This window comes from Pararge aegeria, chromosome 25 (assembly GCF_905163445.1).
Source record: "Pararge aegeria chromosome 25, ilParAegt1.1, whole genome shotgun sequence".
NCBI classification, from domain to species: Eukaryota; Metazoa; Arthropoda; class Insecta; order Lepidoptera; family Nymphalidae; genus Pararge; species Pararge aegeria.
Window position 1 is genome coordinate 8,375,720 of NC_053204.1, and position 12,516 is coordinate 8,388,235.

The following is a 12,516-nucleotide window of genomic DNA, read 5'->3' on the forward strand; positions in this document are numbered from 1 at the left end:
ACATGCAAATCTCAATTTAAACAAATTCATTTATATAATAACTAAAAAAACATCAAAATGAACAAAATCAAAATAATCAAGATATGTCGGCTGAATATAATAAAAATTTCATTAATTTTACTGTATGGAATAATAAATTTATAATCATGGAATGTCAATTATAAAATAACATATAAATTAAATTAGTATCTAAATAAATTATATTTTATTATTCAAGAACTCTCTTACCGAGTAATGATGCATTTATCAACCAACCAGTCACGTAATTCAAACTTAGTAGCAAACTTGACGTGCTATTTTTGTATTTTCAGAGCGCGTCGGAGAACTCGGCTGGCGCGGGTGGTGGCGGCTCATCCGGCGGCAGTGCCAGGGTCTCCTCACGTTCCAGGGCATCCGAGGAGCCGCATATTGGTAAACACTCTTACTAATGCCATCGACCGTGTGGTGACGGCAGATAAGAATACAGCTGTCACCACTACCTACTCTTCCCGTACTACACTACGACTAGGGAAATCGAACCGTGAACGGGCAGCAGCGTCCACTGTACTACTGCGACCGTCTACATTTACTGCGATCAGAGTAATGATATAATAAGTGTGAATAAATATACTACGTGCCCCGTTAATACCGATGGTTTTGCCCAGGGGAGGCATAAAGCAGAAAAAAACAATTGTCCCCCCAAACGATCAATATGAAAGTCTTAGGGTAAGCAGTGCTTTTGTACATGTATGAAGTGCACGCCGCAAGAATAAACATCCAAACTTTCGCATTTGTAACATTACTTTAGATTTCTGTATTTCAAATCTGGTAATTATAGGTTTATGTCATCATTATCAATATATTACCGGCCCACTAAAGGGCACGGGTGTTATCTCTGAATACGAAGGGCTAACCCTTCTACCACACTGGCCCAGTGCGGTTTGAGGGACTTTCAGAACATTATGGAGAACTCTCAGGCTTGCCCCTCCATGTTATCCTTCACCGTTAAAAATAAATAATAATAAAATGTTTAATGTCATCCTTCACAGCCGAGCCTTTGACAGCTGAGTGGCGCAGTGGGCAGCGACCCTGCTTTCTGAGGCCAAGGCCGTGGGTTCGATTCCCACAACTGGGAAATGTTTGTGTGATGAATATGAATGTTTTTCTGTGTCTGGGTGTTCTGTATAATATTTTTTATTACACAGTCATCTTAGTACCCATAACACAGGCTACGCTTATTTTGGGGCTAGATGGCGATGTGTGCATTGTCGTAGTATATTTATTTATAATTTATTCATACATTTGTGTTGTAGATATCCTTAAATTATGTAGTTCTATCTAGTTAGTGTAAGTGGCCCTGCCGTACTGACAAGATATAAAACATAATATTAATAAATGATATATCGTTCCAGGCAAGTACAAACTGCTGAAGACCATCGGTAAGGGCAACTTCGCGAAGGTGAAGCTCGCGAAACATGTCCCCACAGGGAAGGAGGTCGCGATCAAGATCATAGACAAGACCCAGCTCAACCCAAGCTCCTTGCAGAAACTCTTCAGAGAGGTAACCACACTCTATAATACTTGCAACCGAATTACCGAATACTGTTAAAATGTGTGTGTGTGTGTGTTGAAGAGTGCATAAGGGTTTACCTTTTTTTTTTTTTCTCGTGCGGAAATCCTCATGGATACCATTACACCACAGGGCGTGCAGTTGTTATGCCGGACTCTTATCGACTAAAACCCCAAGGTGTTCCAATTCATCGCTGGTGACCGGGTAATGGGAACGCTTTCGCACATAACCGCAACCCAGCCAGCGGTTACCACCTAAACACCATCGAAGGCACACCAGGAACACGGGGTATGCCTTTCAAGTCGAGGACTTAACTCCGACGGGCGACATAATCCCCGTATCTATCACCCGGAGGTCCTTTTTAAGGAGGCAGGCGTCGGTTGTGCGCCAGCTGTCTACGCCCTACTCTTCTGCGGCGGAGCGGATTAAAGTCGCCGGCCAACTCCTTCTGCACCATTACTATTATCCTCACAGAAGGAGACCACTGCTTTCCACGACCTGTCACTTCCTACCATGGCTCTAACCACGGCTGGTAGCGAGAGATTCTACCCAACCGTAGCTACGAGTGCCTTGCGTGACTCCGCCCATTAGGGGCAGTCAGCCAATGTATGCTGTGCTGTATCTGGCCACCTATAAGTGTTTACCTGTATCAACCCTGTTGAAACAAGAGACCGACGAGCGCATAGTACCAACGCTACGCGACATGTAACTAATATAGTGACAGGAGTCACATGATTTTAGTTTAGCATGCGGTGTTAGGGCTGTATCTGATTTCTTTCAGTGAAATCTATGGCATTGGTTTACTCAAAAACTATCAGCGTTGCGATTTCACAGATGAGTCTCGGAGACAGTACATAATGTGAGGTACATTATAAAACCTGTGAAGTATTATGTCGGTGATGATTTACCCGTTGTATCACAACAGTTGTATTAATAACTATTATCGTATTCATTTTCCAGGTGCGGATAATGAAAATGCTCGACCACCCAAACATCGTGAAGCTATTCCAAGTGATCGAGACAGAGAAGACTTTATACCTTGTTATGGAATACGCGTCCGGTGGCGAGGTATGGTAACCGCTACACAATGAATCCCACCAGAACTTCAGCATTTTTATTGGAGGCTTTCTGTCCCCGGGGAGAGGATACAATTTTATCTTCTCCCACCGACCCAGCAACCCTGCTGGCTGAGTCCGGCTGGCTGGGTGGGTTCGACTCCCACGGCTGGAACGTGTTTGGTGTGATGAATATAAATGTTTTTCAGTGTCTGAGTGAGATCAATATTGAAAGTTTTTATGGATATCGTTCATCATAATATTCATCAGTCATTTTAGTGCCCATAACACCAGCTACGCTTACTTTGGGGCTAGATACTGATTGGCTTTATAAACTCTCCGAGCAATGGCGTATAGCTTGAACAAATATCCAAATACAGTGGACCCCCGGTAGTCCGGCCCCTGTCTAATCCGGCGCCCCCTGTAATCCGACATGGTCTATTATTTATTATTGAATACGTATTCGCTAAGCATGATTGAACAAGTTACAACTTGTACGCACCATCACTATTGTGGTCGGATTACAAGGTACTCTTTTGTAAAAAAATCCGGACTATAGGCAGTACTCTATAATCCGACGAATTCGATAGTTCGACACTGCCCTGCAAAATGTTTGTCGGACTACCGGGGGGGGGTCCACTATAATATAAGTGTCAAAATAAATGGGGTTCTATTTTCTTTTGCCGTGCCTTGACAGGCGATACTTTTATCCCTTGCCAGGGGATACAATAAGGGCATGCTGCACGGCTAGCCTGGGCAGGAGACAATTATCTTCCCTGGGAAAGGATATGAATTTACCTACTTCCACAGCTTTATCAACTTTCAGAGCACTGTGGAAATAATATCCAAATAATATATGTGAATCAATAAACGGGGGTAAACTTCTCCTATTCCATGTTCCCGTGCCTTAGCGGGTGGACGCGTTAATTATATCCCTTGTCAGGGGATATCATAGGGGGATACAATTTTTATCTCCCACCCGTGCTAGCCCTGCTGACGTCATTACGTTAGGATATCTTCATTAATTTTCAAAAACTGTTGCCGGTGCTCTAAGTCCGCGTTTTCTGTCGAAAGGTTTTTTACAACTTCTGTGGGAACCGTTAGCTTTACTGAGATAAAAAGTCGCCTATGTTAGTCTCCGACCTTACAAACTCTATGCCAAAAATCCAGATGATTTGTCGCTTAGTTAAGTCGCGAGGCAAGGAAAAACAGACATACTCACATTTATAAAATCAGTTTTATCAACGCATCAAAAGTGCCATCTATGTGCCTATTTGAATAAAGAAATATTTGACTTTGACTTTAGTAAGATTTTCAAAATACGAGCAGCCAAGCAGCAGCTATATAAATCTACCGTTTAAATTTAAATTATTATCTTCATAGGAGTTCCGAAGTCATCTCAGAGGAACTTCTGAATTATGTCTGTCATGTCTCTTAATCTATAGATTAGGGAATCAACGATTTGAATTTTTCCAGGTGTTCGATTACTTAGTGCTACACGGACGCATGAAAGAGAAAGAAGCGCGGGCGAAGTTTAGACAAATAGTATCAGCGGTGCAGTACTGCCATCAGAAGAGAATTATTCACAGGGATCTCAAGGTGAGTAATGCTTACAGAGTCCTTCAGTGCGCTATCCACGCCACCAAACACCACCAATCGCCACCAATCGCCACCAAACGCCACCATACGCCACCATACGCCACCATACGCCACCATACGCCACCATACGCCAGCGAACGCCACCAAACTTTACAAAACGCCATCAAACGCCAGCGAACGCCACTAAACGCCACCAAACGCCACCAAACGCCACCATTCGCCAGCGAACGCCACTATACGCCAGCGAACGCCACCAAACGCTGTCAAACAGCACCACGCACCACCAAACGCTACCAACACATAACACTACACGACACGACACACACGCCACCCAAGCCACAACAAGACATCCATGAAACCATACGCCACGAAATCTAAACTACCTACTGTCTATAAGTATACAGAGATATGGCTGGTATATCTTTAGCTCCCGCTTCTACCGCATATTAACTATCTATACTATCATAATCAGAAACTGTTGAAAGCAAAAGCGGACGTCCCACCCAATGGTAAGTGGATGAGGCTTGGCAGCAAAAATAACCATGACAGTAATATTGGATATCTTCTACCGGAGCATCCTCAGGAGATGTTGGCTTTACAGTGAATTGTTGAAACGTGCGTAGAGAGTGCATTACCGAGGATCTGTTTGGTGTGGAGTATAAGGTTTGAAGTAATTATAAATGACACCATACAGATTCTCCTGCTGTTCACGGAGCATAGCAAATTACGCTTAATTTTCATAATATGGCAGTAATACTTCTCCGGACGTACTACATGTTTCCCACGCAGTGGCGTGCACTTCATACATGCTCTAAAGAAATGCCTACCCTAATGTCTTTTCCCATTTTATGCCAGTTCCTGCTTAATTCGCACTCTGATCAAAACCTCCGACGGTACCGCGAGCTCAACAAGAACTGTACGTTTGATTGTATTATTACAGGCGGAAAACCTCCTCCTAGACGGCGAGATGAACATAAAGATCGCGGACTTCGGGTTCTCGAACGAGTTCACTCCGGGCGCTAAGCTAGACACCTTCTGCGGCTCACCGCCCTACGCCGCTCCGGAACTGTTTCAAGGTTAACTTCATTACTTTCATACTCAAATGCTTATTATTATTTTTTTTTTTGTATTTCAATACAAGATACTTGCGGGACCCAGTAAGGGAGTATAGCATTTGCATAATACCCCTAATCGGTTTAAACCCGACAACGTACCAGATTGATAAATCGCTTAGCGGCACGTCTTTGTCGGTGGGGTGGTAACTAGCCACGACCGAAGCCTCCCACCTATAGCACGTTCCCATCTTAGACTGCATCATCACTTAACATCAGGACAGATTTTTTTTTTACTACGACAATACAGACATCGCCATCTAGCCCCAAAGTAAGCGTAACTTGTGTTATGGGTACTAAGGTTACTGATGAATAATTTTATTAATAATATACATAAATACTTATAAAATGCAGATAAACAGCCAGACACTGAAAAACATTAATGTTCAATGCAGAAACATTTTTCAGTTGTAGGAACCGAACCCACGGCCTTGGAGTCAGACAGCAGTATCGCTGCCCACTGCGCCAATCGACCGTCATGAAAAGCGCTTTATTAATTAAATAAAATATTTAAAAAAAAACTCCGCAGTTATAATTGCGTGCTAGTGTTCGAACTCGGACCCCCCCGAAAGGAAAGCCAAAGCCTCGCCCACTAGGCTATCAACGTTTTATTCATATATATTTTTTTTAATACAGCAATAAAAAATATCTGTGGTTCGTTTCAGGCAAGAAGTACGACGGCCCCGAGGTGGACGTGTGGTCGCTGGGCGTGATCCTGTATACGTTAGTGTCGGGTTCGCTTCCTTTCGACGGCTCCACGCTAAGGGAGCTGAGGGAAAGAGTACTGCGTGGGAAATATAGGTATGGAATGACTCCCGTAGAGTCACACATTCAAATCTATATTTTTTATGATAGTAATGCTGATGATTGAATTTGGACCAGAAGTGAAACGGCATAAAATGGCAAAATCCTCCTCCGTTGCCAGTTATATGAAAATGTTAGGGTATGCAGTGCTTATGTGCATATATGAAGTGCACGCCACTGATGATGGACAACCCCGTTTCCATCGCCCGCAAGTCCTCCGAAGGCACTAGGAGCGTGAGAGTTTGAGGAGAAACACACTCACGCTCCAGCGCAGCTAGCATAATTTGTATCCTTTTCCCGGGGATATAGTTGTCTCCTGCTCATGCTAGCCGTGCTGAGGATATCGCGATCCGTATAGACACTGAACTAGGCATTTAAGACATTAATAATTTTTCCCATTAATCCCAGGATACCATTCTACATGTCAACGGACTGCGAGAATCTACTCAAAAAGTTCCTCGTGCTGAACCCGGCGAAGAGGGCCTCCCTCGAGAGCATCATGCGGGACAAATGGATGAACACCGGCTACGAGGATGACGAGCTCCGGCCGTACGTCGAGCCGCAGCAGGACTTCAAGGATCACAAACGGATAGGTGAGTGTCAAGTTACCTACCTCTACTCATTCGATCAGAGTCAACTAAGATTTGTGTGTGATTGAAATAGCGCCATCTAGCTACAAGGCTGGGAAACAGTATTGTCAATAGATGGCGCTGATTCGATCGCCTCCATGCAGTTTTGTTTGGAGATGGGTTTGGCTAGAACCACTTAGCAGTCGGGTCAGTCATCATAAGGCTCCATCCCCGGATATTGGAACCTGACATTGGCGTCCATCTTTAAAAGCGTATGAGCAAAAAAAAAAAAACGCAAATTTGTAATGAAATTGCGCTATAATTTTACAAGTCGACAACCCATTCGTCCATATGCTTTTAGAAGCAGGTTTTTTTTTTTCTAATTATGCGCCAAGCTTTCCCTGAAACTCCCGCCCGGAGAAGTTTGCCTCCTCTAGATCCGTGACTGGGCTCGTGTGTATATATATATGTATAATACAAATAATACGAAGCTGGTGCTACTTAAATAAATGATACTTTACATATGCCAACGAAAGGGCAAAAGTGTGTTTACAGTATCTCATTTCGTCAGCTTTTACGCGAATTCTATATGTTCGCCTTATTTGATGATATCAAAGTAATGAGTTTTAAGTATTCGATCGGCTCAGAGTTTTCATATTATCCCATATGCAAATCCGAAATCAAATTTTCGTATTTGCTAAGGTCAATAAATAGTAGGTATATAAATAAATTATAGTTCAGTGTATTAAATAATTAATCAACTTCAAACTATAGCTATACTATATTGCGCTATGTAACACAATATTATTAAATGCACGCTTAAATCGTTTTGTAATCAAAGTATCCATAAGAATTTTATTCATCAATCTTACTATCCATCCATCTCGACATTATATTGGTATTCCGGTAAGGTAATAATTATAGAAAATAACATTATATTATGTAATGGTAGCTTTTGCAGTAAAAATATTGCTACAGTAATGACATTGATTATTTATCTGTAAATTTATGTAAAAAGCTACTTTCAAGCTTGTTATCTCGAGATTAGAGATTTAAATTACTACCTAATAAGGTTAACATATTTATGTATTATGTTTTTCATACATAAATGACTGCTGGATTTACTTGGATTTTGGTAGGCACGCGACGCAGCTTGGTGCTACGAAACGCGTACAAACTCATGATTATGAGTCCCTAATGAGTTCGAAACTCGAAATCCACGCAAGTTCAGCCTTACTTTTTTACAATAATATGAATTACACTCACGACAGTTTGAATTATAAAAATATTTTGTACCAATTTGGTAGGAATTATATTTACCAAAGTATGTAACTCTCACTTGTTTTGCTACGGTAAGCTTTATAATTGGAGTATGTCTTTATTCCATGCTAACCCCTTCACAGCGCAAGTTGGTATGTGACTGTAACATTATTGGTACAGAAATGTTTTATTTCAATGTGTTCTGTTTAATTAAATTCTGTCTTGTTTTGAAATTATTATTTTTTTCGGTTATTATGATTTCCATTAATAGAGATTTGTGCTGGGTTCACATTAGGCGTCGTAATTTATTGCAACAAAAACTGCCGAGCTACTTCTTCGTATCGGAGAGAATGTAAACAATGCTTTAGCAATTTAAAAAAACCACTGAGTTTTACAAGTTAATATGTTTTAGGTACCTTTTTATTTTATTTTTTACATTTTCAAAATATACTTTGGACTAAAGAGTAATGTAGATTATTGGCATACTAAGGCAGGGACGAAAAAATTAACTAAACCACTTAAATGAACTTCTTGAACGTCTCGCGAAGCGACTTTCTGATACCTTAGCTTAGAATATGGTAAATGTGAACCCAGCTTTAGGGATTTGATGTTTGACATTTTAAAATCTTTGAACCTTTTAAAGTTCTCGATTTGTTATTACTGCCACAAAATTGGACATACCTGTAAAGCATGTTAAAATTCTTACTCAAACTAAATCATTCAGAATTTTTATAATTATTAACAAGTAATACTACTTATACATAGGTAAACTTATATTTTCCATTTCTTATCAAATGATTAAAAAATCTCTTAAAATCAATGTGGCAGTGTTAAAATATTCCTAAAAAGTCTGAAACTTTTTATTTAAAAATTTATTATTAATTTAATAACGACTGAAATGATATTAATAACGCTTTATTCCATGCGTACCGCTAACCGTGTGCACAGCCCAAGTTGGTACGTGACCGTTGCGCGGTACTAAAGTTATTTCAATGTTGTTATTTTTTCTATTTTCACCTTATAAGTAGGATTCTGTCTTGTTGCAAACGTCTTTGTTCCGTAAAAACCGGGTCTAAAAACCATTTGTTTAGAAAGAATATTTTTTTTTATCTTCGTCTCTTAATAGAATAAGACCACGGGCCTCGGCAAACGAGAGACGAGTGCCTACATTTCATACACAGTGTTTTAGTATACAAGGTTCCTTATATAAATGGATGTGTTTTAACATATGCATTGGCGGGTTCCGAATTTAAATTACAATAAAAACAACATTCGAAACTCCTTAAAAAGCGATAACTAACCTACTGTTTTCGTTTGAAATATACTATAATTTATATAAATGACATATTAACTATATACTATAATATATAAATAATACAAGGCAATTGAATGAGACAGAATTAATAGTGGTAGCATGATGTTTTTTTTTATCAATATATTATACAAATTATTTTTGTTAATGTTACAGTATTTAAAAGCTTTGTTCAGTTGTTTGGGTGTTATTCCACTCCAGGGCGGGGCTTACGTACACGAACAGATCTGTACAGAAATTGTGATATATAATTTTATCAACTGTTAGTAGTGCGATCCAGCATTTCAGTGTGTCACAAGGGTGCGAATGGATCTTTGAATTAAACGTTAGCATCTGAATCAGTTTTCTGAGTTCAGTCAAACTTTGCATTCATTAATAACGTAATATATATATGAGTAAAGATAATAATTTCTAACGCCCTGCAAATATATTCTGCAGATTAATTATTCATGAAGTCTGTGACCATAAGTGGGATTAACACCGTCAAAGTAGTGAAAAATAATTATTTAAATGCATGGAAATATAATATGTACTATGTTTAGGTTTAGTTAGATTGTTTGTGTTTTATCATTGAGTTTCTGCACGTTTATAGCACTCTTATGAGTTTACAGTGTTTATACAAGTGTTTAGATTACAAGGAAACTATTTATTGAATGATGTGAATGATCATCTATCGTTATAAAGTGTAAATGTAGATTTTAAGGTACCGTTATTCTGAATAACATAGTGCACGTTTTGTTTCTGATATATTGGTCTATTCAGACATATGAATCCCGGTAGTAGACGGGACGTTATATAATTTTCACACATCGGGGAATAAATATTCTCGATAAGTAAAGAGTTATAAAAAGACAAAGCATTTATGATCTTACTTAGTGAAATGATTACAAAACGTACTCATTGATTTGGATTTGGATTCAGATTTGGTTTTTAATTTGGACACATTCTGGTTCACAGTAAGCACAGATTCGAAGAGGAAAATGAACTTTACCTAATTGTACAGTATAAACTGAAAAAGGTTAATAAACATACAACACAAAGTAAATATACAACTGCATCGCAAGATAGTGCTCTGCAGGTAGTGCTCTATTAATATAAAGTCAGTTTTACCAGCAACATGGGAATATGATGGTCAGTAACAACGGGTTGAGGATGTAGGGACGACTAACGATCGATAGCTAAAAGAAAATAAACACTCGCATGTAGGATCGAATTTGCGATCCCACTTCTGATGTCCGGTCTTACTAGCACTAGGGAATCAGCTATATACCTCCGGTTCACTGTTTATTAAGAAAATCACACTGTCTGTCTGTGCCGCGTTGTAGGGAGGATGTTTATGTGTTCATTAAGTGTTATTTATTGAAATATTTATGAGTGTCTCTAGTTATTGCATGTAATGTTTTGTTTCTATCATATATATATTATGAGACACAATTTGTTTTTAGAGAGAGGGAGAGAGAGAGAAATATCTCGATATTTCCTGATATTACCGTAGTTGTAATATGAATCTCTCTTTAAGAACACATCTTGTATAATATTAGGATTGCCTCCATACGTATTTGGTGTTGCACTTCCGATGTAAGAATTGTCAATTTTTTTTTTATTGTTTCAACTTTGATACTTCTTTATATCGAAAGTTTCAATTCTGACACCGAATAGTGGCTAGGGGCCGTCGTTAAATACAGTATTATCTAAAAATTTTACTTTATTTGATATACCTTCATTTCCTAAAAATAAGGATTATAATTCTGTAACAAAACATTCTTCTATAGACGCATGAGCATGGTGGTCTTATAAGTCTAAGGTCTCGGGTTCGATCCCCGGCAGAGGCAATTTGGAAATTTACAGCTTCTGAATTTTCTCTAGCGATTTACCGTTCCGGTACGATGCCGCGACTCGGGATTTTGAGCATAACTGCCGTATCCCTAACAAGTTCCGTTCCCGCTACAATATTATTCTGCATCATGCCTTACTACAGGTAGCTTAAGTACAAGATTTCACACTCGCAAACGAGGTGTCGTTTTCGCATATAAAACTCTGTATCGTCGAAGTAAAATCGACCTAATCTCATTAGTATTAGAGTTGCAAATCGGGCACTTTTGATTGTTATCTTGCAAACGTCCAAAGCCCGACCTAAAGAATCGTAGCTAAATTTGAGATTTCAGAATATGCTAATAAGATCCATTTTACTCCGATGTTCCAAGTATTTCCGTACATTTCGAGCGAAGAAATTTTGTGCTAACGCTACAGATTAGATTGCAGTCTAACTTGTAGTGAAATAAAAAAAAAAAACAACTAATTGACTCTAATATCTAAATATTAAACTATTTCAGAGGCTTTAGTGTGCCTGGGATACAACCGACAAGAGATCGAGTATTCGTTGGCCGAGGCGAAATACGACGATGTGTTTGCCACTTACCTGTTATTAGGAAGAAAGAGTACAGATGTGAGTTAAATTTACTTATTATTATATTTGGCGGTTATTATAAGCGGTCATGGCCCAGTGGGTAGGAATATTGGACAGACGCAGGCGTTACTTTGCGTATATCCATAATATATTAGGAAAATGAAGTTTAACAATTATACTTAACAATTATTCATTGTTAAGTCAACATCTCCCGAGGATACTACGGTTTCGGAGCGAAACGTGCGTAGAGGGTACATTGCCGAAGATCTGTTTTGGTGTGGAGTATACGGATTGAAACACTAACAAAAATTATAAAAATGTTATATACGTACACTGAAAATAATACCAAAAATATTTATTTTTTTTGCAGAACTGATTTTCAACAAACAAAAATTCATTCTCTACCAGTCAACTTTCGTTCATACGAAAAAATAATACGAAAAAAAAAATGTTACAAAAATGTTTTTATTTTAGCATTGTTATTGTTTAACAGCCCGAATCGGACGGCAGCCGGTCCGGATCGTCTCTGTCACTTAGAAACGCAGCCGCACCCGGCCAGCCGCAGTCGACGCAACAAGGCAACTCGCACGCCGGTGAGTGGTCATGCGGAACGCACAGACACGCGCAGATTGTACACTAAACAAAATTTTGTATTACATTTCTTCCTACATTATTGTACTAAAGTATTTTTACGTATTAAATATGAACACACACTTAAGAGACATACTATGTAGCGAATTAAAAAAAAATGTTTTAAGATATATATTTATATTGTATGTATTAACACAAACACACACATACATACAAGTATTTAAGTGATTTGAAAACAAACGAAATTACCCTCAAGGT

General features: G+C 39.0%; 1 protein-coding gene across 16 annotated transcripts in view; it reads left to right on the forward strand.

Annotated features, from left to right (window-relative positions):
* Positions 1–12,516, forward strand: part of LOC120634887 (serine/threonine-protein kinase MARK2-like) — a 245,923-nt gene that overhangs the window by 194,724 nt on the left and 38,683 nt on the right. For all 16 annotated transcript variants that reach the window (XM_039905754.1, XM_039905750.1, XM_039905752.1 and 13 more), the window contains 9 exons: positions 312–411; positions 1,392–1,540; positions 2,510–2,617; positions 4,081–4,203; positions 5,144–5,279; positions 5,981–6,116; positions 6,528–6,712; positions 11,594–11,706; positions 12,161–12,260. In XM_039905754.1, coding sequence (XP_039761688.1) covers positions 312–411; positions 1,392–1,540; positions 2,510–2,617; positions 4,081–4,203; positions 5,144–5,279; positions 5,981–6,116; positions 6,528–6,712; positions 11,594–11,706; positions 12,161–12,260 — 1,150 coding nt within the window. The remainder of the gene's footprint in view (positions 1–311; positions 412–1,391; positions 1,541–2,509; positions 2,618–4,080; positions 4,204–5,143; positions 5,280–5,980; positions 6,117–6,527; positions 6,713–11,593; positions 11,707–12,160; positions 12,261–12,516) is intronic.